Source organism: Heptranchias perlo, chromosome 7 (genome assembly GCF_035084215.1).
Source record: "Heptranchias perlo isolate sHepPer1 chromosome 7, sHepPer1.hap1, whole genome shotgun sequence".
NCBI lineage: Eukaryota > Metazoa > Chordata > Chondrichthyes > Hexanchiformes > Hexanchidae > Heptranchias > Heptranchias perlo.
This window is the reverse complement of record NC_090331.1, coordinates 66,719,882-66,746,593: the sequence shown is the minus strand read 5'-3', so window position 1 is coordinate 66,746,593 and position 26,712 is coordinate 66,719,882. Positions and strand designations below refer to the sequence as shown.

Below are 26,712 nucleotides of genomic sequence, written 5' to 3'. Positions count from 1 at the left end.
GCACTTTTATCTTTATCCCTTAACGGTAATATTAACACTGCAAGTCTATGAAAACAAACAAAACAAAAAAAAATCATAAAATGTTTTAAGAAATGCAGTATACAGAATCTTGCTTTGCTGGAGCATTCTAAATTTGAAACATTATACCAAACCAATAGGCTGAGCAAAACAAAATGTTTGTCAATTGTCCTGCCTAATCTGAAATGAAATACAGAACTTAAATAAATATGCCTGCATTAGGTCCTACAACTATCTGAGATCCTCAGTTATCGGAAAAATACACCCATATTTTATATGCGTGCCAAGAGAGAAACAAAGAGTTTTTAAAAAATTGGGGTCATCTTCTCAGCATTTCTGGGAAAACATGATGTTTACCAAGAAGCTGACTGGTCTTGGGAACCAAGGTTGAGTGACAATGCATCTTTTCTCTCTTCTGCCACACTCTCCCACCCCCCCAATTTCAAAACCTCAGTTAAGAATTAACACGAGAGAACAAGAAGTTCAATTTGTCCACAGCAATACATAATGTACTTACACCAGGTGGAAAAGGCTCAAGCTAGCCAAATTTTACGTGATTTTAGTACAATTTGAAGATCACAGTGAGCCAGAAGTTGTTATACTGCAGCGGTGAGGGGCACGGTGGGGTGAAGCTGTAATAAATTTTATTTGTAGAGATAATAGGCAATGCCATCTAAAAGATTTGGAAAGAAATTTGATAAGGAGCTGCACAAAACCAGTAAAGTAAGTGTTTCAAGTGTTCGACACCCCCCACTGGGTTCCTGGAGAATTTAAGCCAATTAGCATTTTGTGTGCACTGAACACACTAAATGCAACATTTTTATATGTCCAAGCATATCTCCCATGATGTTGCTTACAGGGAGGTGGAAGCTATGCTCTTTGTATAATAGGGATGTTCATATAACATCCAATTTATTAATAAGCCCATTGATTTATGGTGACCGTAAGTCAAAATGTATTTTATTACATGGTTTTCTGGGATTTTAACTGGTGTTTCTGGAATCAAGATCCACGAGTGACCATTTTTGCAATAAAACTGGAAATCAATGGACATTATAATTATTACTATTATATGATCCTTTACCTACGTACCCAATTTTTAGCTCTTACCTTTTTTAGAAAATATGATACACAGCATGATAATAGGCAAGATATGCCAGGATGGAGGCAGACACCAGTCATTTAAAAGCATGGTGGTGGTGGTGGGCGGGGGGGTCAAGCAGTTTAGCAGCTCTGGTGGGCTTGGACTTTGGGTGGGGGGGGGGCTTGGGTTTGGGTTTGGCAATACTATGGTGCAGATGCTGAGGTTCAGCAACACTAAGGGAGCAGGCTCGAGGGGCCGATTGGCCTACTCCTGCTCCAATTTCTTATGTAATCCTGAATTTTGCCAGCAATACAACTGGGAGCCCTAGGCTTTATGCGCTCAGAAGGAGGAGTGGTTCATGATTTGGCAGCACTGGGGTGGGAGTCCTGAAGATTTGTAATACTGGGAGATGTCCTGGGATTTCTGATGATTTACTGATGTCCTGGGTTTCGGCAACATGGAGGAGGAAGAATCTGGACATTGGCAGAACTAGAGGTTGAAATGTGGGGTTGGCAATCTGGGTGGTTCCTGGAGTTTTGCAGGACAGGGGAGGAGACGGTATTGGATATAGCAGCATTATTTGTTGGGATCCCGAGGGTAGGCAGCAGTGCAAAGGGCTGCCAGGGCTGTAACACCACAAAGTTGGTGCCTGGGCTGTGGCAGCACTGGACAGGGAGGTCTTAGAATCCAGCAGGCTCCTCGGATCTCACAATACTGAGGATAGTGATCCCAAGGATCTAGCAGCAACAAGGAGGGGTCTCAGAATCTGTGAGAGCTGGCGAGTAAAGTGGAGAAGAAAAAGATGTAAGGTCTGCCAGCAGTTGGGAGGAAATAAGTCCTAGAATCTGCTAGCACAAAGCTAAGAAGGATAAGCCAGGCACAGAATCACTGCCTTCCCTGGGCTCAAGTACCTGCATAGGTAGTTGCCACCATGGAGGATAATAGCACCCACAGCATAAGTTAGAGAGGAAATGGTGAGTGGGAAAATGAGGCAGGGAGGGATGGAAATTTAACCAGGAGTGGGTGGGTAGGTGAGACCAGGGAGGTGAAAGCTCTATCACTGAATCCCCACTCCATATCCCTTTGCCCTCGTCTCATCATTGTCCCTTTACCCAGTCCCCAAATCTGTCATCCCAATGTCTTGTTTCCCAGCATGGAGCTGGAAAACTAGCTGTTCATTACAGTGCTTATTGCATTTATACTGCCTTTGTTGACTCATACATTTGGAAAACACAATGGCCCAGAACGTCCCGGGACAATAACGGCAGGTTTTATGCGCACGCCGTCATTACTGTGTAAATTCTCCAGCAACTTGTGGCGAGGAAGAGTGATTTGAGAATCGCCTTAAATTGCTGGCCGAGTTGTGCCAGTCTGCTGTTAGGCTCGCGAAAATGGCAGCTCGCCGTCAACCTCGTCATGAGTTTCAAGAAATTGCTGCATTTGCCACAGAAAGTTAGGTACGTAACAGCACAAGGACTCTTTTAATGATGAGATTTATGTTCCTGCAATGCCACTCAACCTCTCCAGCCCAGAAAGGGAACAACTGAAATTGTGGACTCTCATTCCTTCAGGTAGTAAATTCTTAGCGGTTTTTAAAATGTTTCTGTCTTTTTTCTTTCTTTATTTCTCTTTCTGTACCTAATTTGATTCTAATTCACCCTATTTCCTTCTCCGTCATTCCTGTTGCTTTCTCTATCCTTAAACCTCATTGGTTAAGGTGATAGACTGTCGTTCACGAAGGTCCCAGATGCCCCTTTAACAGTTTGTACGCCCAGCCATTTGTGGTACAAAAATTTTTCGAACTTGAGTCTGAGGGAAAAAGTCTAAGTAACAGGGCACGCTGCAAGATGCCCCACTCCATCAAAATCTGTGCCAATATAAATGCATCAAGCATTTCAATCAACTAATGGCCAATTACCTGCATGGTGCTGGGAAACCAACAGAAAGAGGAGTTGCATTGGGCGAGAACCCTGATGGAGGGGTGGCAGGCAAGTGAGGCGTCCTGATCATGGGAACAGGAAACAGGAGTGGGGGTGTGGAATAATTGTGGTGGCAGGAACCAGACTGAATGGTAAAAGCAAACTGAATTTAAACTCAAACCACCAATGTGTTGCAATAAAAAGTACATTAATTTCAAACTTTGATCATGAGTAGCTGTCACTTGATTATCGAAGGAAATAAATTTAGTTGTTAATATATGGGAAAATTAATTTTAGATTCCCAACCTATCGCCGCTGTTACAGAAATTAAAAACTCTCCCCAATACAAGAAAAGCATTATACCACTTTAACTTCTTAATTTACAAGCAGCAATCTTTGCTTTTAAAAATCAAATAACCTCTTTTATATATTAAATTTCATAATAGTATTCTAAACTACATTAATTTAAGTACTCTAAGGCAAATCTAACTATAAGCAACAAAGAAAATAGAGCTTGTCTGAGTATTGATGAAGCTCTGCTCTCAGTGATTTGAATAATCGATTGCATTGGCAGGGATCAATCAAATGCCAAATCTGCAGTCACTTTCCAGCACAACATCAGGTTCAATCAGCTCTCGTCTCCAGCCTTGGGCCCTGTTCCTGGACTCCCTTCCATGAGGTGAGGCTGCTGGTTTCCCTCTCGGACATCATACTTCCCTTTGGCATCTGCTCTGAGCCCCACTGATTTCTTCTCAAACCCTTCTTTAGACTTGTGTCTCTAGTCCTGTGAATTTTTTTCATTTCAATTTTTAAACCATCTTTTTTTAAAAAAAAGACTTAATGTAGAATTCCAAGTATGTCAGAAGAAAAGGCTGAAGAAAATTAGCACAGTTTGAAGCAGGAGCATAGAAGTAGAAAGAAAGAGTGAGACCAATATCAAGGCCAAGATTACAGAGCATAATCACTGGAAAGGAAGAAGGAATGCAAATGGTGCATTAAAAAAAAATACAGGATAGGGCACGGAGCAAAAAAAGTACAAAAGGAGAACAGTAGGAATGAGAGGAGGAAGTTGAAGGTAACAAAAAAAAAAGGCACAAGGAAATGGGAATATTAAAAAGAGGGAAAATGTTGTGAGGTGTGGATAAGGCACAAATGAATGCCACCGATCAAATAAATTGACACAATTTATGAGTGAGATATGCAGGAGAATCTGTGTGCAGGCCAGGGCTCATGGAAGCACCAGAGTGGCACTACCCCTCACCTTTCACTTACCTGCTGGTACACACTCACTGCCTACATCGCTTCATTAGTGATGCAACTCCGAGATCAACGATGCAGAATGTGTCAGAATTCCCCATGGTGGATTGGAATCAAAAATTGGTAGGCAAAACAGTAATTGAACAATTGCAGGCCTTCAAGAAGGAGATGGTTCGGGTACAGGGTAGACACATTCCCACAAGGGGGAAAGGAAGGGCATCCAAAGCTAGAGTTCCCTGGATGACTAAATATATAGAGATTAAAATGAGACAGAAAAAGGAGACTCATGACAAATGTAAGGTTCATAATACAGTAGGAAATGAAGCTAAATACAGAAAGTTGAGGAGATCTAAAAAAGGGAATGAGAGGGCCAAAGACAGTTTGAGGATATATTAGCAGCTAACATAAAAGTGAACCCAAACGTCTTTTATAAACATATAATAGTAAAACGGTAGTCAAAGGAAGGGTGGGGCCGCTTAGGGGCAAACAGGAAATCTTCTTGTGGAGGCAGAAGGTATGCCTGAGGTACTAAATGAATATTTTGCATCTGTCTTCACCAGAGAAGAGGATGCTGCCAATGTAGCAGTAATGGAGGAGGTAACAGCGATATTGGGTAGGATAAAAATAGAGGAGGTACTTAACAGATTGGCAATACTCAAAGTAGAAAAGTCATCTGGTCCAGATGGGATGCATCCTAGGTTACTAAGGAAAGTAAGGGTGGAAATTGCAGAGCCTCTGGCCAAAATCTTCCAATCCTCCTTAGATATGGGGGTGTTGCCAGAGGACTGGAGAATTGCAAATGTTACACCCCTGTTCAAAAAAGGGGCGAGGGATAAACCAGCAATTACAGGCCAATCAGCCTAACGTCGGTGGTGGGGAAATTTTTAGAGACAATAAATCAGGACAAAATCAATTGGCATTTGGAAACATATAGGCTAATAAATGAAAGTCAGCACGGATTTGTTAAAGGAAAATCGCATTTGACTAACTTGATTGAGTTCTTTGATGAAGTAACGGAGAGGGTTGTCGAGGGTAGTGCGATTGATGTTGTGTATATGGACTTTCAAAAGGCATTTGATAAAGTACCACATAATAGACTGGTAAACAAAATTAAAGCCCATGGGGATAAAGACAGTGGTAGCATGGATACAAAATTAGCTAAGGGACAGAAAGCAGAGAGTAGTGGTGAACGGTTGTTTATCAGACTGGAGAGAACTATACAGTGGTGTTCCCCAGGGGTTGGTATTAGGACTACTGCTCTTTTTGGTATATATTGATGACCTGTCCTTGGGTGTGCAGGGTATAATTTCAAAGTTTGCAGATGACACGAAACTCAGAAATCTGGTAAACAATGTGGAGGATAGTAACAGACTTCAGGAGGACATAGGCAGACTACTGAAATGGGCAGACACATGGCAGATGAAATTTAACGCAAAGAAGTGTGAAGTAATACACTTTGGTAGGAAGAGAGTGAGCAGAGGCAATATAAACCAAACGTACAACTTTAAACGGAGTGCAGGAATAGCGAGACCTGGGGGTGTATGCACACAAATCTTTGAAGGTGGCAGGAGCTGGAGCATTGTGTTCAATTTTGGGCACCACACTTTAGGAAGGATGTCAAGGCCTTAGAGAGAATACAAAAGAGATTTACTAGAATGGTCTCAGGTATGAGAGACCGGAGAAGTTGGGGTTGTTCTCCTTAGAGCAGAGAAGGTGAAGAGATTTGATAAAGGTGTTCAAATTCATGAACGGTTTTGATAGAGTAAATAAGGAGAAACTGTTTCTAATGGCAGAAGGGTCAGTAACCAAAAGGGACAGATTTAAGGTGACTGGCAAAAGACCCAGAGGCTACGTAAGGAAGCTTTTTTTACTCAGCAATTTGTTATGATCTGGAATGCAATGCCTGAAAGAGTGGTGAAAGCAGATTCAATAATAACTTTCAAAAGGGTATTGGATAAATGCTTGAAGGGAATTTTTTTTTTAAAAAACAGGGCTATGGTGAAAGAGCAGGGGAATGGGACTAATTGGATAGCTCTACCAAAGAACCGGCACAGGCACAATGGGCCGAATGGCACCCTTCTGCGCTGTATCCTACTATGACACAATGGTCCAGGCTCTCTATCAACATTAACCAGGTGAAAGAGATGCCTGAGTTCAGCAGCATGGCCTGGACCCTGTATGGTGCAACGAGAGGGGCGGGGATGGTCAGAGCTTCCAGCCCTATATCCGCTCCATCACCAAGACCGCTTTCTTCCACCTGTAACATCGTCCGTCTCCGCCCCTACCTCAGCTCATCAGCTGTTGAAACCCTCATCGATGCCTTTGTTACCTCCAGACTCAACTATGCCAATGCTTTCCTGGCTGGCCTCCCACTTTGCACCCTCCATGAACTTGACCTCTGCTCGCACCAAGTCCCATTCACCCATTACCCCTGTGCTCCCTGACCTACACTGGCTCCCGGTCCTGCCACACCTCGATTTTAAAATTCATATCCCAGTTTTCAAATCCCTCCATGGCCTCGCCCCTCCCTAGCTCTGTAACCTCCTCCAGCCCTATAAACCTCAAAAATCTCTGTACTTTTCCAATTCTGGCCTCTTGCATATCCCCGATTTTCTTCCCTCCACCATTGGCGGCCGTGCCTTCAGATGCTTAGGCCCTAAGATCTGGAATTTCCTTCCTAAACCTCTCTGCCTCTCTCTCCTCCTTTAAGACACTCCTTAAACCTCTTTGACCAATCTTTTGGTCACCTGTTCCAATATCTCCTTATGTGGCTGTGTCAAATTTTGTTTGATAACGCTCCTATGAAGAGCCTTGGGACGTTTTACTATGTTAAAGGTGCTATATAAATGCAAGTTGTTGTTTGTCATGGGAACAACATGGGAGAAGGTGCTTTAGAGCCGCTTACTAAACACTGACAATTTTAGCTGCAAGTAACATCGTGGGACATCACTAACCCTGTTGTACCATGTGACTAGTGTTTCTAGAATGTCATGCAAATCACATTTTTATTTTCAGCCTGCGCAGCTCCACATGTGGCTTTACACTGTGAAATTGACTTGGCAATAAGATGAACATTTTAGACTTAACAAATTCACAGATATCTGACTTTTCCCATTTTTTTTCGTTCTTAGTACAAGTGCTCAAGACATGAACAATGAAATTGTATTCAGTCCACTGAAAAGGATTCCCACCAAATCTTTCCTGTCAATCTGAAATGGGACAGCGACAAAGATTACAAAATGTCCCCACGTATTTCTCAAGGAGGAAATCATGTAACAGGCAGAAGTTGGAAACATATTTAGGGAAGTGACCTAAAGCTTAGTTGGAATAGATGGAATTTAAGAAGGCTTTTGAAGATGTGGCAATGATGATAGGTTGAGCAAGGCAATGGAGAGATTTGCAAACAATGGCCAGGATTTTGGAATCAACACACAGGCTGTTGCTCTGCTCCTCAAGCACTGATATTTAAATAGCTCCTTTTCCTCCTGACCTCAGTCCCAGATCCCACTACTGATCTAAAGCTGGAGACAGCAGAGCAAGACAGATACAGGGAGAAGAGATTTAAAAGTCAATAGCAGTGGTCAGGACTGAAGTCAGGTGGAAGAACTGCTATTTAAATATCAAAATACAACAGAACAACAGTGGATAGAAATCCATTGGTTGAAATGAGGAACAAGAGAAAATATATTTGGGGGCAGCAGCTGAGATGAAGGTAAACATTTTAGTGGACAGAAGGTTTAAAATGTTCACCTTATATGAAAGTAATTAATTTGGGAGGGGGGGGGAAAGAGAATAGGGAAATCATTTTATACATGTGTCATCTTATTACATAAAAATATGGTAATCGTAGCATGCTTTGGATGGTTCAGTCATGCTCCACTCACACACAAATTCCTTCTGACCAGCCATAAGGAGACACAAGGTTTACCAGAAGCAGTACATCACTGTGCCAGATTTCCTCCCTCTTGCAGAGATGACACATTTTCCAATTGTGGGAATCAGCTCAGAAACTGAGTGGAAAAACTGTTATCCTCCTCCTCTGTAGCAGTGAATGGCTCTAGTATTCATGGGTGCAGTGTCACCTCTATAATCATGTTCTGCCTTTTGTCATACATTGTGTATGGAAAACTTTCTTACTGTAAACTACCTGGAATAGACTATGCAAAAATAGCACAAACAAGGTACTTCTTTTTAAGTTGATTGCTGAAAATATTAATGGCAATCAAGGTCATTTGTATAAGCAAATTAAGCCCAGAAGATGCCATTTAAAAATCTCCCAAGAACTAAGTTCTGCAGATCAATTAGAAGAGTTCGTTGATTGAATTTGAAAACTTGTTAGCACAATATTAATACTATACAGTTGCCAGGGAGACAGTACATAATTTTGGATGCAAGGAAAACAGGACGGAGAAAAGAAATATGGAGATCATTTTTGAATATTTGAGCATATATAATATACATCTTTTTGCATTCTGAGAAAGCAACTAATTCAAGCATTCACTTTCAATTAAATTTTAAACAAAAATAATTGAGATTGTATGTTATTTTTATTCTGGTAAAAATTGTGGTGGGGAGAGGAGAGAATGTCACATTTTGCTGGAGAAAGTTGGAGGGGGGAAAATCAATGTTGCAAAAAAAAACAAGAAAAACATGTGCCCATTTTAGTGGAGAAGCAGAGAGAAAATACTACAGGCCAATTCCTACAAATGCAGAGACCACAATCTCACGAGAGTACTAAAATAAACATTTCAGCAATTGTGACAGTCTGTTAAGTTTCAGTTAAAAAGTAAATTATTAAAAATCTGAGGGAAAAACAGCAAAAGGAAGAATCTTACCTATTTTGTGTCATATACCTGCTATAGAACAGACTGAACTTAATTCAACATCCTTATTCTGCAGCCATTGAGTCGTGAAGTTCAAGTGCATATTTTCAATTACGTCATGAGGTATAAACTACTTGTAAATAAATAAACAGCTTTAAAAACAGTTTAATTTTTATTAGGCAGAGTTAAAACCCAGTTATACTTTAAAATCCGACTCACTGCAAAGCAACCATACACGTTAGTGCTGTATAGATAACCGCTTCATTTCCAGTCATGTCTATACTTTCCTTTTTTAAAAAATTACCACCACCCCCCAATGCATTACAGAGTACAGTTGCATAGGGTCCTTTTTCACCTGTGAACCATGAAAATGAGTGTCGATTATGGAGGACATGAGTAGCTGAGCCCAGTTGCGTCCTTACTGGGTGTACAATCAGACAGCGGGGGTTACTGGATAGCAACTGAAAGCAACCCTGGCTAATTTTTCCCTCCCTAACCCAAGACACTGAGGCATATTGTAATGGCCTACCCTCATCCAGTTACAATCAGCTTACTCAGCAAAATGATCACTGAACCTGGGCCATTACTGGATTGTACACCTATGTTACTCAATGGATAAACTGACAAAGCCATCTGGAGTTATCCTCAGTCCCTTAATGCATTACATACTTTTGAGGACCCACGTGGTCAAATTTCCAAACTGATAAATCTGCATTGTTTTGCAATATCTGACATTTACAGTACATAAGAACATAAGAAATAGGAGCAGAAGGCCATACGGCCTGTCGAGCCTGGTCTGCCATTTAATAAGATCATGGCTGATCATCTTCGACTTCAACTCCACTTTCCCGCCCGATCCCCATACCCCTTGATTCCAAAAATCTATCGAGCACAGCCTCGAACATATTCAACGACTCAGCATCCACAGCCCTCTGGGATAGAGAATTCCAAAGATTCACAACCCTCAGTGAAGAAATTCCTCCTCATCTCAGTCTTAAATGGCCGACCCCTTATCCTGAGACTATGCCCCCTAATTCTAGACTCTCCAACCAGGGGAAACAACCTCTCAGCATCTACCTTGTCAAGCCCTCTCAGAATCTTGAATGTTTCAATGAGATTACCTCTCTTTCTTCTAAACTCCAGAGAGTTTGGGCCCATTCTACTCAATCTCTCCTCATAGGGCAACCCTCATAAGACAACCTTTGTTGCACCTCCTCTAAGGCAAATATATCCTTCCTTAGATAAGGAGACCAAAACTGTACTCAGTACTCCAGGTGAGGTCTCACCAAAGCCATGTACAATTGTAGCAAAACTTCCTTACTCTTGTACTCCAACCCCCTTGCAATAAAAGCCAACATGCCATTTGCCTTTCTAATTGCTTGCTGTATCTGCATACTAACTTTTTGTGTTTTTGTACGAGGACACCCAAGTCACTCTGAACACCAACATTTAATAGTTTCTCACCATTTAAAAAATATTCTGTTTTTCTATTCTTCCTACCAAAGTGAATAACCTCACATTTCCCCACATTATGCTCCATCTGCCACCTTCTTGCCCACTCACCTAACCTGTCTATATCCCTGTGCAGACTCTTTGTGTCCTCCTCACAGCTTACTTTCCCACCTAGCTTTGTATCATCAGCAAACTTGAATACATTACACTCGGTCCCTTCATCTAAGTCATTGATACAGATTGTAAATAGCTGAGGCTCAAGCACTGATCATTGCGGCACTTCACTAGTTACAGCCTGCCAATCTGAAAATGACCTGTTTATCCCCACTCTCTTTTTTGTCCGTTAACCAATCCTCTATCCATGCTAATATATTACCCCCAACCCCATGAGCTCTTATCTTGCGTAATAACCTTTTATGTGGCACCTTATCGAATGTCTTTTGAAAATCCAAATATAGTACATCCACTGGTTCCCCTTTATCTACCCTGCTAGTTACATAAGCAAAAAACTCAGATTTGTCAAACACGATTTCCCTTTCATAAAACCATGCTGACTCTGCCTAATCATGTTATGATTTTCTAAATGCCTTGTTACCACTTCCTTAATAATGGATTCCAGCATTTTCCCTACTACTGATGTTAGGCTAACTGGCCTATAGTTCCCTGCTTTCTCTCTCCCTCCTTTCTTGAATAGCGGAGTTTACATTTGCTACCTTCCAATCCACTGGAACCGTTCTAGAATCTAGGAAATTTTGGAAGATCGTAACCAATGCATTCACTATCTCTGCAGCCACCTCTTTTAGAACCCTAGGATGTAGGCCATCAAGTCCAGGGGATTTATCAGCTTTTAGTCCCATTAGTTTCTCCAGTACTTTTTCCTCTACTGATATTAATTACTTTAAATTCCTCACTCATTAGCCCCTTGGTTCCCCACTATTTCTGGTATGCTTTTTGTGTCTTCTACTGTGAAGACAGATATAAAATATTTGTTCAACGTCTCTGCCATTTCCTGATTCCCCATTATAATTTCTCCTGTCTCAGCCTCTAAGGGACAACGTTTACTTTTGCTACTCTCTTCCTTTTTACATACTTGTAGAAGCTCTTACAATCTGTTTTTATATTTCTCACTAGTTTACTTTCATATTCTATTTTCTCCCTTATTATCAATTTTTTGGTCATCCTTTGCTGGTTTCTAAAACTCTCCAGCAATCTAATCCATATGCAATTTTCCACTTAAAAACAGCGAGACAGTACACTATTTATAAGTACTGCATGCTTCAGCCACATCACTGCATGGTTTAACAAAAATGAGGTACAAAATCTCTCAAGCATGCCTATACCTGTATCTAATCAAAGTACTTAATGGGGAAGTCTCATCACCAGCACTTCAATAGATCAGTTAGCATGAATTCTGATTAGTTTTCTTTCATACTTTTACTTTGGCTAAGGAGGTTACATACCTCTTGACTAAAAATGAGAGAATGCATTTTTCTCCATAATAAACTTTTAACAAAACTGCACCAAGAAAATTGCATGTTAAAAAGCTATGCACTCTCATAATTTTGTTGACAGGTTGTTAGTTAGAGGACACACCAATGACAGTGTAAGATATAGGTCTTTTGAAGATTTCTGAAGGCCAGGAGGGACACAGCAAGGCAAGAGGGAGAGATTTGCAGAGGATGGGGAATAATGCCCAAGGGATCAGTCTGTTGGTGGAGCGGAGAGTGGGGAATCCAGAGCCAATATTTATTTAAAGATGAATTTCACTCCTCAGCTGCTGATAATATCACTAAAAGTAGCTCGAGAACTGATTTTTCTAACTCTCTGTCCTCCCTGCGTCAGCTAAACCAGTACTCTGCATCTATATCCTTTCCCCCCACCCATCACCATGGACCCTGCAACCTTGCCAGCTTTCTGCACCTCAGCAAATCAATTGCCAAGATTCACATTTTAAAGTCCCTCCATAATCTTGCCCTACTTATTTGAGATTTTTTTTCCCCTGACTCTTTCCTGCCTGCACCCTGGCTCTGATTTCCCCATTCCCTCTGCTCCACCAGAAGGCTGATCAATCACTACTCTCTGTCCTCTGGAACTGTCTCTCTATCACTTTGCATTGCAACCTCACACAGTCTTCAAAAAAGCTTTCTAAAAACCTGTATTTTTGATTACGTCTTTGGTCTTTCTCAAATTTTCCCGTTGGTGTTTCTCTCAGCACTTAAGCGTCCCAGACATTATTTTACATTAAAAATGTAACATAAGTTTTTAAACACTTAATTTGAGTTAGGAAGGTCTATACTTTGAATATTAACATTAGAAAAGTTGCTCCTTGGCATGTGCGCTTGTCTGCTCTACATCCTTTATGCAGTTACTTCTCTAAAAGCACGTTGCAATTTCATGGAATATTATACTCTAAGCCACACGTTCGCAGAATGAATGAGTCAGAGACAATATTAGGTCATTGGACTTTCCTCATCAACAGCCTGTATTGATCCACAAGATGTCATAAATACCAGGTACTTGCAAAAATCATGTAATTTAGCTTGTTTCTCGTCACTAAGACAAAGATGATTTGTTGCTTTTAAAATGAAGATTGACAACTGCAAAGCTTGCTTGGCATCAGAATTCTTCATTTATGAATCAACTGTAGTTTCATTTGTTATCATCCTTTTCATTGTTGCATCAGCAATCAACCAGATTATTGCCTGGTTATTTTGTATTGCCCATCACTATGCTCGACGAGAATCCTAGTGGTAGGGATGTGCATTACAGCATGACAAGTTTACACAAGCATTTAAATTATAAATGTGGACAGAGGAATTTATCATGGAATTATAAAGATAAGGACACTATGATGACTTCAAAACTATGTCTGGATGCCCTGGTCCAATTATCCCTACCCTCTAATCCTGCTTCACTTGAAAACTACACTTGTCTTCAATCTCTGCCCGCAACGCCACTGGATGTCAACTAATACATGTGCTTTATACCCACTATATTCACACACACACAATTTAATATAACCATGGGCCTTTCTTTTCTCTAGTGCTCTTACTACATTTGTTTTTTTTTAAAAAGCATTGTTATTCTGGTTGCAAATCTTTTTCTACATCCCCAATTCAGCATCTCAGCACTGCACCTAATAAATGCTGATGGATGCAAATTTGGAAGCTAGTGCTAGGGCAGCCATGTAAATTCTTTGAAAACTATTTCAGCAATGGAATAATTGACTGTGAGATAGGGTACTGTAGTTTGTAGTGGGACCAATAGCAGCTTGAACCATATGTTGCATGCACACAATAGAAATCCTTTGAGCTATGAATGTGGCATAGTCCCCTTGATATTTACAGCTAATATGCCATCATGATAAACTGAACTACTGTTGACATCAGTCCGTTCCTAAACCTAAAATAGGGCAAGATCGAATATTTTTAATTCATTAATCAAAGTCATTCATTAACCACGAAACTAATATCAGTATTCACTACGGCTGTCATTATAGATACCAATGTCTGTACAGTGTAGCAATCAGGCCATGGAACACAGTTATACTGCTGGTTGGATCTTACACTGAGCTTGCACGCTGTAACTGCCATGAGGCCCGAGCCATTTTGTGCCCAGGCCTCACTTACATGCAGCCAGCAAGCTGCGCACATCAAATAAGGACCCTGAGCCAGTTCAGCATTTGGGGAGGATGGGAAATTGGATGGTTCCTACATGCAGCCGTCCAAAAGTCGGAGCCAAGGAAGGGGAGGGGGCACACCAGCAGGGAGCGGGCCTGTACCTCCTGGCCCCACAAAAATAAAAAATTCTTTGGTCTGTCTTTTGAGTGGCCTCTAGTGGTCCCTTTAAGGTTAGGCTGCTCATCACCGGTACAAATGGCGCCTGAAACAGGCAGGCACTCCCACTCTTGTAATGAACCTATTCAAGATAGCAGTGGCCAGAGTGCCAAATGTAAACAGGGCGGACAGTGACAATGCCATCTTCAGGCTGGTACCATCCCGTTGACACCAGGCAAAGGCATTTAAAATTAGCCCCCACATGTTTTATAATAGCAGTGTACAATAAAATATAATTCTTTTATAATATATACAATATACATCGGCCTGTTTCTGTGCTGTAAATAGTTTGTAAAAGTAGCTTGGGTACATGTGCCACCAAGTTGAAAAAGTTCACAGGAGATTCATACACCCAGTGTAAATCCAAGTTGTAGATGGTGTCACACCTCCTGGTTAGATGCACTTGTAAATCAGATCACAACTCAATACGAATGTGGTAGAATGCAGCCTAAAATAAAACTGAATTTACAATACATTTAGGTTTCTTTACTTTATCTCTCACTTGCCCCAGCTATGTATTTAACTAACATTTTTGTGTTTGCAAAATTACTTGGATTCTGACTGGTCGGTACTAACCAGATGGCATTATTGGTTATGTGCTTAGCAGTGCCCAGATTACAAAATCAGAAGGCCATTATATTCATCGTTGCTGCTACTACTGTCTGACTAAAGGTCTGTGGTTACAATTTTTTACCCAGCCCTCTCAGCTTATTCCCTACGGCCAGATCAACTATTTATACTAATGAGTCTTCCCCACCTGAAATAAGCACTGAGTGAAACTAAGAACATTGGTATTTAGGGCATCGGTTTCAAAACTACATATCCCCAACTGCACGTGAGCAATGCCACTGAAGATCACTAGAGAGCTAATCACTTTTTTTGATGAAGGGTCAGATGCAAGATATTTACCCATCACTTTGAAACTGCTATGTATTTTCAGTTCTTATTTGATTTTTAACATTTATAGTTTTCTCTTTCATCTATAATTTAACAGGTTCTTCATTTTAAGATGGTATTGTGATCCAGTTACATCAAGTTAACTTTGAAAGGGCATTAACGGTGAAAGTATCTACAATGTCATTCAGCCTGCAAGTATAAACAAACCATTATGGAAAATATCTGAATTCAAGCTGTAGTTGATAGCAAGCAACAGCAATTCTTGAGATTTTTTTTAATGTTACATACTGTTGCATAAACCAACAAAAAACACACCTATGAACAAAGTAAAGCAATTGCATTTCAACTTGAATCCTACTTAAAATATATTTGATAACTCTCAATGTTAATGGAATGATGCAACAAATTGTGTCATTTCGTTAGCAATTTTTATCTGCAATTTTCCAACAAAATTAAAACATTTAGAGAACGTAGTATTAATCATAAAAGATCCCGTTGATCATCTGCAGGACTGTAACTGGTTGGTCTGCCTTAGAAAGGGAAGATAACTATGGCCTTTTAAATTGCAACATTTTACGTTCAATCTCCATCATTTGTGGTTCAACTCTACTAAATCTCTTCTGTATTTAGTCCATTGATCACAAAGCAGATAGGAAATGTTTTTTAAAATTTCAAATCAGATGTGTTCCTATCCACTTCGGAGGCGGGGGGCGTTAAACATGCGCCAAAGTGATGATCGAAAATTGCAGCAAAAAAAATTCTCTCTGTTAAGGGACATGAATCGAGATGAAATAAGATTTAAGTGAAAACTACCACACAATGTTTAACACTGATACACAGCTAGAGATCTGCTAAAAGGACAGCAAGCCGCTCATCAATGTATAAGGGTGAGCCTGCCCTTTCCTTCCCCTCCCCCACCACCGCCGCATCAGTAATGTAATGCTCGGATCCAGGCAGGGGGAGCTCGGGGCTCCTGCGGCATTCGGACAGCCGCCAGAACGATAGCAGCGGTTCCATAAGCACAAAATAAATCAGCCGGTAATAAAATCACCCGGAGTTCACCCCCGGCCTACTCCCTATCTAACGTAGTCACAGATTCCTTCCGAAGTCTCGCTGTATTCGGCCAAAGCAGACGGCCAGCTGCGGATACCGCCATTCTTTTGTTTTTTAAAAAACATGTTTTTCTTCTTTAAAAAAAAACGTTTGCAAAGCGCATCAATCGCGACACGTGACACCGAACCAGACTCGAGGTCAGCGGGACCCGTCTCAACCCCCCACTCCCTGTTTTCTTGATGTTTATATAATTTATGTATTTTTATAAGTTATTAAAATTCATAACGAGCGGAAACGCTCGGTCTTAAGAGCTTGACCACTAAAGTAAGCAGCACACCCGTGTGTACCGCTCAACAACTTGGTTGTGAGAAGGAAAACAAATGGGTGTTTAAATACCTCACTCGAGTGCCGTGTGCATCCTCTCCGCTCGGTACCAACACAAGGAGCACGAGGCGGGCCGCGCTTGCGCCGCATTCGCAGGTCCTGCACGCTATGAGTCGCCCGCGCCAACCAACCTTCATTTTAAAAAAAAGAAAAATAACCGCCACTTCCCCTACCCGCCTCACCCGGACCCCAAACCCCCCCTCTCCTCTCCTCCCGTTACCGGCACACAACACGGCATGCACCCGCGCTGAACCTACCCTGTCCATTAAACCTCTTTTTTTTTGTTCCCGTGCGACTTGACCGACAATGAAATCGATCGCTTGTTGTTTACCTTTTAGGACTTTCGGTGCAAGATAGAAAAGGCGGTCATGTGATCCGGAAACCTACCAGAATGTTCTGCAGAGCCGAGCGGCGCAATGTGACTAGTGAGAGGAAGCTCTTTATTACAACCAAAAGCAGTGTTAACTCCTGTTTAACAATAGAATAGTGTTATCAGTCGTGTGTGGGTATTATTGTGTGCGGTACAGGTGTTTTTGAGTTGGTTATTGCAATTTTTTTAGTACTGGAAGGATCTGCGTTCCCTTCCTGCTGGCCCCATTTCCATGGTGATTGCCTTCATTTTTTTGCCAGTTTTATGCCCGCTTCCTTTTCTGGTATAGTTTTGTTTCAGATGGGGATTGTGTAAAAGGTTTTCTGACGGCACACAGATTTTGGAGTCCGAAGTCAGTCCCAGAATCCCCAGCAAACTTGGCCACTCTTCATCCTGTGACATTGGCCTGAGACTTTGTTTCCATAAAACTTTACTCAGAAGCCTGTAATTTTCTGCACATTTATGATATGTGTCAATAAAGAAACCTGACACCGGTTCCTTGAATTCAAACTAAGTGATTCTGTTTTTCAGGATGTGGTAACCCCCTTAGCACCCCTCAGACAGAGAGTCTATGTTATCCGTTAACCAATATGTGGAGATGCCGGTGATGGACTGGGGTTGACAAATATAAGGAATCTTACAACACCAGGTTATAGTCCCAACAGTTTTATTTGAAAATCACAAGCTTTCGGAGGCTTTCTCCTTCGTCAGCTGAAGTGTGGGATTCCTTGAAGGTGCCGCACCTGACGAAGGAGAAAGCCTCCGAAAGCTTGTGATTTCAAATAAAACTGTTGGACTATAACCTGGTGTTGTAAGATTCCTTACATTCGTTAACCAATAGCGATTGATACCTAAACCACTGCACGGTATGTGCCAATGCTGTAGAAGTCATCCATGACTGATGATAATTATATGAGCATGATGTACTTTGTTCAGAGCAGCTGATCTTCACGTTTAATTATTTCTTTATACACCATTTTTGATTGATTAGTCTTGTTTTAAAAATGTTGCTTCTGAAAGGGACCATTTGTTACAGTTCATCAGCAGGATTGGATATTGACCAGTCCTGCCTACATGGTTATAGTTTTAAAGTACAACTTAACATCGTAAAGGAAAATTTTAATGCTACGTAATTGCCTCATAATCCTAAGTATTATAAAGGAAGCTATCTTAACAATGATCAAAACCACTAGGTCACCTCTTGTTGAGGTTTTAAAACACAAAATACATTGTTAGAAGGTAGCCTATAAACAGAACTCCCCTTTGTATGACTTTGTCAGTGTGGCCTACTGCCCATAACTCACCCATTCCATATTAAATGGAACTCTACGCAAAACATATGTTCGTAGGATGTTCCTAAGCAGCAATTTTAAATATAACTTTTAATGGAAATCTTTTTTATAAAACATTAGTAGCAAGGAATAACTAACAGTCACTGGTATGTTAATAGTTCTTTGTAAGATTTAGAATTATATAACAATTTGGTAGTAAAAAATGCCCTTTAATAATGTAAAAGTGTTTCACCAATACCATCCTTGTGGTGCAGATTCATCATCTCAGACAGGACAGCAAGCCAAAGTTATGCTCTGACCATTTTCATCTTGAAAATCGTGATCCTACCGCGTTCCTGGCCACTGTAATATTAATGGTGGCGATTCAGGCCATTGACGAGACCCCCACTAAAAGCAAGCGGGGGCCTACTTAACATGCAAAAGTCTCATCGGTGCCCTGACGTAGTATAAACATCAAGCCAGAGGGGAGTCCCACACTGTCAGCCTCAGTAACACGTTTCATAGCAAGTACTAACCTCAAAGATGCTAGTGGCACTCACGATTAAACAGGATATTATAAAAAGAGACGTGGAGGGAACAAAATTAAATGGTGCTTATCATAATTCATTGTAGCTTTTTTAGAAAGAGGACTTCCCCTTCAGATACATTGCATAGGACTTTTTTCAAAAATGGACGTATTCAAAACATCACATATCTATAAGAAGCAACATCACCTTAATAACTTCAAAATACAACAAACTTTATAATTGTCAAGTCCATCTTGAAAAAATATGCACAATTTGAATGATACACACGTCACAATCAAAAATAAATGAGGGTGTGATTTATTTAACATACATTGACATGGTCTTTCATAACAATAGAATAGTGCCCAAAAATGTCGCTCTTCCCTGGGCCGCTGTGCATCTTGCATACCCCACCCAGTTCTTGATGGTGAAGCCCCTGTGGTTCCTGTAACTGATAGTCCTATTTGCTTGTAATTTGTTATTTTTCAATGCATAGATATGTCAAAACTACTATATTTTCTTGGTTTTGAAAGAAAAACAAATTTCATGCTTGTGGCATCGAACTGCAGTATGCCATTAGGCTTTAAGCACTGCACTAAGTATATATAGTTGGTTACTGTGTCTGACAACCATGACAGCTCTGGTGCCTGTCCAACAATTATGAAATGAATTTGTATCAGATGTACTTGAGTTCTCTGCCCTTACCTGCCAGGATTAGTTCCAGCATTACTACTTCAAGATCAAATATGCCACCTGACTTGAGAGTCAGGTAAACCCATTGGCAATAGCTGGTTCTTGCAGAATTGAGAGTTCCCCAAAAGTTCATTTTTGACCAGGATTATTTTACTGAGCAGTCAGTGTTAATTATTCACACTGTATATTCTGCTGTCAGTACTCATTGGCTTTTACCATTTTTCAAGCCATATTACAAAATACGTCAAAGCAGAATTGGCATTGTTCCCTCAGTATTGACTGATACTATAAAATGTCCAGTGTGAAAGTTCTGTTGGTACTGGGAAGTCAGCAGCACTGCTCTGTAAAAAGTTCTGACTGGCACACACAAAAGATAATTTCTCTCCCAAGAAGGAGGCTGTATTTTGTGCTGGTAGAGATTTCTGATCCCCTCAATGCTGGTTTTGGAATCTTTAACTGGTACACCAAACTTTTTCAGGACTTTTACCATCTCTACTGTGGTTGCCTCCAATCCCAAGGACAAACTTAATGAAGTGTGGCCTTAGCAAAGGGTTTTAGGGGAAGCATTTTGAAATTTGCTGGAGTCTGCAAGTCGTACCAGCAAAATATTAAGGCTGTGCCGGGGTGGCTCCGAGTGACAGACAAGACTTTGAGTTTACTTGGTCACAGACCTATTGCACAAAATTATCTTGTAGTGAGGATAGCTTGTCTCGGCAATAACGTGTAAAATGAAAATGTCCCGACTGCGAGACCCTCCTCAATACCCCTTCTCACGACTTACCTGAGTGCCAGGGACTGGTCCTGGCCACAGCCTCCTGCTGCCTGACATTCCGTTCCCGTCTGATGGCCTGCTGCCGCTTCCCGCCGGATTCAGATGGGCAACTGACCGGGAGTTAAAATCGGCCGGGCTTCATGCTGCCAAGGTCGGGATGGGTTAGTGCTCACCTCATCTGCAGCCCGCCCGATTCCCAGGTTAATATTGGGCCTTATCTTTAAATTAACATAGGAGATCGGCTAATCTATCCATGACATTATTAAAAAGATTGAGCATAATGTTCACCATCGCACACTTCCTCTGACTCACTTCCTGTGAATTTTTGTGTAACATTTTTGCATAACACTTCTGTATCACACTTAATCAGTCAAATTTACTAAAATTTATTAACTTATGGTATAAATGTATTGCTGTTGATTGGATGATATACACATTTATTCAGTGAGATTCATTTGTATATGAATTTGTTAGAAGAGTAGAAGGCCGGCCAAGTAAACCAATGAGATCAATGAAACCAAACTTTCCAAATACTTTTGTCCACCATTTTGCTAAGTAACTCAAATTTTTAATTTGTCTAAAATTAATAAAAACATGAACAAATTATACATTTCACAATACATGATTAAACTTACCTATAAAGTTGTCATTTATGTCTTTGAGTAGCTGTATTAATGTTTTTACATGAAGGCTAAAACCTCTCTCAAAAGCTGGGCTTGAAGTTTATATTCTGATTTAGACCTCTCTGTTAGCTTTAGGGGAACATCGCAGTTTGCAGGGAGATTCGATGTGGAATGGGGCACAGTTTCCCACCATGCATCAATCGGATAATCTCACTAAGGTTTGACCTGTGACAGGATTTCTGACTTTCTTCCTTCCAAATGATCACAAAACACAACAGTAGAACAAATTGACAATTTTCTCTCCAGGTATTCTTTATGTTTGAACTATTATCCACATCTGAATTGAGCCGCTTAAATTTTCTTCAGAGAAAGCAAGACAAACAGCAGTTGTCCTTTCTGCTTTTTTATACTTAAAATCAAGCAACAAATTTATTTATTTTTTCAGTGAAAAGTCCCACCCCTTTTTAATTTTGATTTCACTATAGTTAATAATCGTTTCCTTTCAGTGAAATGAGGATTCACAGTGTTACAAGGTAAAACATTCTTCAGGTAAATTTTAGAACTTTTCCAATTGACAGTAATACTGGTGTGTATGTATGCGAGTGAGGGAGAGAGAAAGAAAGACAAACACTGAGACTGGGAGAGAGAAAGACAAACACTGAGACAGAGAAAAAGAGATAGACATATATACATAAAAAAGCAAAGAGAGAGAAGGAAAGGGTGCAAGACAGATAGTGGGAGTAATTTTAACTTTTATCGCTGCACGATAAAGTGTGATAGCGAATTGGCAGCCCGTTTTACATCTCGCCTGATTTTCTTTCCCATTAAAGTCAATGGAAAGTTAGAGGTCCTGTGATAGGATGAAGCTGACTAGTAGACGGGGTGGCGTCAGCATGGAACATCGCCAAACCAATGCCAGGTTCAAAGACAGTTGTAGAGAGAGACTGAATCCAGGAGCTGATTGAGGGGTGCTAGAGGTTGTCCAGTGAAAAAAAAGGGTTCTGAGGAGGAGTGGAGAGACAGCCATGAGCCAGCAGACATTGATCCAGAGGTCCAGTGGAAGTGCGTAGTGGCCTCAGTGTTAGCAGTGCTCACCAGTATATCAGCAGAGGAGTGAGAAATATGGGAGTGAAAGCCAAGGACCAAGAACAGCGAAGCCCAGGGAGCCAGCAGACGGTGAAAGGTAAATCCATGGGATCAGTGCATATGAGGGAGCTGGTCCGAGGAACAGCTGTAGGAAGGTGAGGAGCACAAAAGATCTGGAGTAACAATAGGAGCTTGAGGAGCTGATCCAACCCAATCCAGCGAGGCGTGACGGAGGAGTTCTGAAAGGTGAGTGGAGTCAGTGGCAACGGGAAGTAACCAGAAAGCAGAAAAGCAGAGATCATTCAGTAGCCGTGGAACAGAATCCACAGCCGGCACTGGAACCAGCAGGAACAGATCAGTATCCTCCAACTTAATGTGGAGAATGCAATGAAGGTCCGCTAGTCATTTCTTCCAGCTGATTGTAACATGTGCAAATTTCTTAATTCTTTTTATAATTAAAAATTCTTTGAAAATCCCTTTAGCTGCCATCTTTGCTTTCTCAGTTTTTGAAATATCTAATATTGAAAATAAGGTTTCTAAAATAATAAAACCATAAGTACTTGAGACTTCAATGAAGGATAACAAAAGAGATCACCTGGAAGGATAGGATCTGATTACAGAGAGCCATCATAGATTTAGGAGGAGCAGTGGTTGCTTCTCCACTCGGCTTGTCACTCTCCTGCACCCCCCCCCCCCCCCAACCCCGACCCCGCTGTGATCCTGCCCGAGTTAAAATCAAGGCCTGTGGTTTCTTTCGTGATATTGGTTGAGGGATAAATATTGGCCAAGACACCAGGAGAACACCCTCCCCCCCTTTGAAGAGATTATAGATCTGGTGAACAAGGGTGGGGCAGTGCGTATTATCTACCTGGATTCCAGGAAGGCATTTGACGCTGTCCTGTATAACAGAGTGAGTCACAAAATGTGTGCCCGTAGATTAGATGGCAAAGTATTAGGCTGCATTAATGTGTGGCTGAAAGGTAGACACCAAAGGGTGGTAGGTGTAGGGAGGTGGCAAAGTTAAAACCAGCTACCAGTGTAGTCCTACAGGGGTCAGTCTTGGGACCTCAGTTTATAATTTTTATAAATGAGTTAGAATATGAAATACTATCAAAGGTGTCTAACTTTGCTCATGACAACTTTGGCAGAATCTAAAACTTGCTGCTGCTTAAAGAAGCAATGGCAGCACTGAAGGAAGCAAGCAATCTGAGTGACAAAGATGGCTGCCAGATTGTAGAAACAAATAGTAAAGCTCACAGAGCCAGACCTGCATGTACTCTGACTGGAGAGATGGCATGGGAGGGATGGTGTGTTTGAGCTTGACTCTTCCTGGATGTAATTTTTGATGTGTGGCACTCCTTCATTCATTGCCCTCACGTTGCCAAAGAAGTCAAAGGTGAAAGTGGGATCTGACAGCAGGGAACGAAGGCTCCACAAAAGTCAGCCCCTGGGTCCTAAGCCTGTAGTCTCAGATCTCTGAGATCCTGCTCTAAAAAGAAGGACGCTGGGTGATCATTGCATTCACATGGAGGCACTAAGGACCATCTTGGAGGACCTGAGACTGATGGCAGGGGTCATGGAATCCTCATTGCTAATAACAATGCAGCGACCCCTTTGTGTGGATGCTGACACCATGAACATCTGCTTTCTCACTGATGGAGAGGCCTTCAGACAAATGAATTAATCCAAAATGGATGTTTTGACCATTTGCCTTCAAGCCTTGGTGGAGTTTGGACAGAACATTGTAAAGTGATTTCCAAGAACTTCAGGGAGCCATCTCTGGGTTGTCAGGAGCTAATTGATATAATCAGATGTACTTTCCCACTGATCAGTGGGCATTTTGAAGACCCAGCATGAGGCATGGTTAGAGTCTGTCTTCATGATGCCGTCCTCTCTCCTAGTGACAGCTTATGTGACCTTTCTAGCAAACCCCCTTGGATGCTTACTCAAGATACATGACAAGCCGCCCACATACCTGCTATGGTAAAGCAACCTGCTGAAGTGTCCCTCTGGGACTAAAGCTCTGAGATAACCCAAAAGGCTCATGCTGCCACAGCACAGACAAGCATCATTGGCATACCTGGCTCTCAGACACCACCTCAGTGCAGCACCAGGATAGATTTAAGAACAGCTGTTTGAGATAGGAAGTTCAGTGCTCTGAAGTTAATGTATTCTCTTTTTTTGTGTGTTGAGAGATGTTTGGAGGTCATTTTGCAATGGGAGATAAAGTTCCTTCTTCACCTCCTAACTGAACTGTTCCTTCCTTAAGCACCACTCTGAGATATTAAAATCTGCAAACTCTGGTGGAAGGGCAGCTCCTAGTAGATTTTGTAGACCAATTATGGTTTGAACCTCACCACATCCTTTGTACAATCAGACAAGTGATGAATTGCAGAATTTCCCAAAAAAACAATCACCAATGTCAGCATGTCATACAATCGGTACAAAATGACTGTTAAAAATAAAGTATGGGGAACAATTCAAATTAAATTGGCTGTACAGCAATGTGCACAGCGTTTGAAACAAAATGGGGGAACTGGAGGCAATAATTCGTAGTGAGGAGCCAGATGTAGTAGGGATAACAGAAACATGGCTACATAAAGAACAGGACTGGCAGTTAAATATTGCAGGATATAATGTATTTAGAAAGGATAGGGAAGGAAGAAGGGGGGGGGGTGAAGTAGCTATACTAATAGAGACAACATAATGGCAATAGAAAAAAGGGACATAAGTGATATTAAGATAGAAACCAAATCCATATGGATTGAGACAAAGGATAAGATGGGATCAATCACGTTAATAGGTATATTCTACAGACCACCTAATAGTGGAAGGGAAGTGGAGGAAGAAATATATAGGCAAAAAATATTGAATAATAATCATGGAAGATTTCAACTACCCCCAAATAAACTGGCAAGAAGAAGTAGGGACAGGGGAATGGTGGTTTTCACATTGTGTACATGAATCCTTTCTTACCCAGTAGGTGAGAAGCCCAACAAGAGAGAAATCACTGCTGGATCTAATAATTGGAAATTAACCGGAGCAGAAAAATAAGCATAGGGGGACATTTAGGCAATAGCGATCATAACACAATAAGGTTTAAAATAATGATTGAGAAAGACATGAGTAAGACAAAGACCAAAGTGATAGATTGGAAAAAAGCTAATTTTGAGGGGATGAGAATGGAACTAGGGAAGGTAAACTGGAAAAAGGTTTTTACAGACAAAGAGATAGAACAGCAGTGGGAAATATTTAAAATGGTAATCAATGGAGTTCAGGAGAAATATACTCTAAAAACAAGAACAAACTAACTGATAATGAAACATCGTTGATGAATAAAGAGTTAAGGATAAAATTGAAACTAAAAAACAGGCATACTGTAAGTACATAAACAATAAAGGAGAGGATGACAAAAAGGAATACAAAGAGGTCAAAAAAACAATTAGGAAAGCAAAGAGGAACTACAAAATTAAATTATCAAGGAATATAAAAAGAAATAGTAAAGTATTCTAAGGCCACATAAATAACAAAAAAAAATCAGGATGGGGATAGGGCCACTAAGGGATGCACAAGATAAACCCACAAGTAATGACAGTGAAATGGCAGAAATATTGAACAGTCACTTTACCTCAGTATTTACCAGGAAGACTAACAAGGTGGGTATGACATTAGAAGAGCAGATCAAAAATAGTGTAAAGACATTTAAGATAGAAAGGGGGGAGATAATTGATAAACTAATCGAACTTAGAGAGGATAAAACCCCTGGTCTGGTTGGATTGCATCCACGCATATTAAAACGATTTAGGGACGAGATAGCAGAGGCACCACTACATATATATAAAATTCATTAGAAAAGGGAATAGTGCCAGAGGACCGTCAGACAGCTCAAGTTATTCCTATATTTAAAAAGGGAGATAGAACAAGTTCAGGGAACTATAGACCAGTTAGCTTAATGTTAGTAGTAGGAAAGATAATGGAATCTTTACTCAAAGATGTATTAGATAAATATCGAGAAAACGATAATATAATAAAGAATAGTCTGCGGATTTCAGAAGGGAAAGTCATGCTTGACCTACCTTATTGAATTCGTTGAAGAAGTAACAGAAAGAGTAGACAATGGTAATACAATAGATGTAATATATTTGGATTTTCAAAAGGCCTTCGATAAGATACCACATTATAGATGCATGACTAATGTCAGAGCATGTGGAGTCAGGGAACAGATAGCAGAATGGGTAGCAAACTAGCTACAAAACAGAAAACAGAGAGTAGGGGTTAAGGGTAGCTACTCAGACTGGCAAAAGGTGGGAAGTGGTGTTCCACAAGGATCGGTGCTGAGACCACTGTTGTTCACAATTTACATCAATGATTTAGACTCAGGAATCGGAAGTACATTCTCAAAATTTGCAGACGATACAAAATTGAGGGGTGTAGGTAATAGAAAGGAAGAATGTGTCAAAATGCAAGAAGACACAAATAAACTTACAGAATGGGCGTGTAATTGGCAAATTTCAATATAGATAAATGTGAGGTGGTGCATTTTGGTAGGAAGAATAAGGAGGCCATGTATTGCTTGCATTATAAGAGTCTAAATGGGGTAGAGGAGCAAAGGGATCTCAGGGTACAGATGCACAAAAGAATAACCCA

General features: G+C 40.8%; 1 protein-coding gene across 5 annotated transcripts in view; it reads right to left on the bottom strand.

Moving 5' to 3' along the window:
* Positions 1–17,074, bottom strand: part of slc39a10 (solute carrier family 39 member 10) — a 97,094-nt gene extending 80,020 nt beyond the window's left edge. For 2 of the 5 annotated variants that reach the window (XM_067987763.1, XM_067987764.1), the window contains exon 1: positions 9,114–9,142. In XM_067987763.1, the coding sequence (XP_067843864.1) occupies positions 9,114–9,127 (14 nt within the window). In that variant the 5' untranslated portion in view covers positions 9,128–9,142. Of the gene's footprint in view, positions 1–9,113; positions 9,143–16,735; positions 16,815–16,980 lie in introns of those variants that run through there. The other 3 variants (XM_067987767.1, XM_067987766.1, XM_067987765.1) reach the window with 3 other exon arrangements.
* Positions 17,075–26,712: the final 9,638 nt, after the last annotated feature.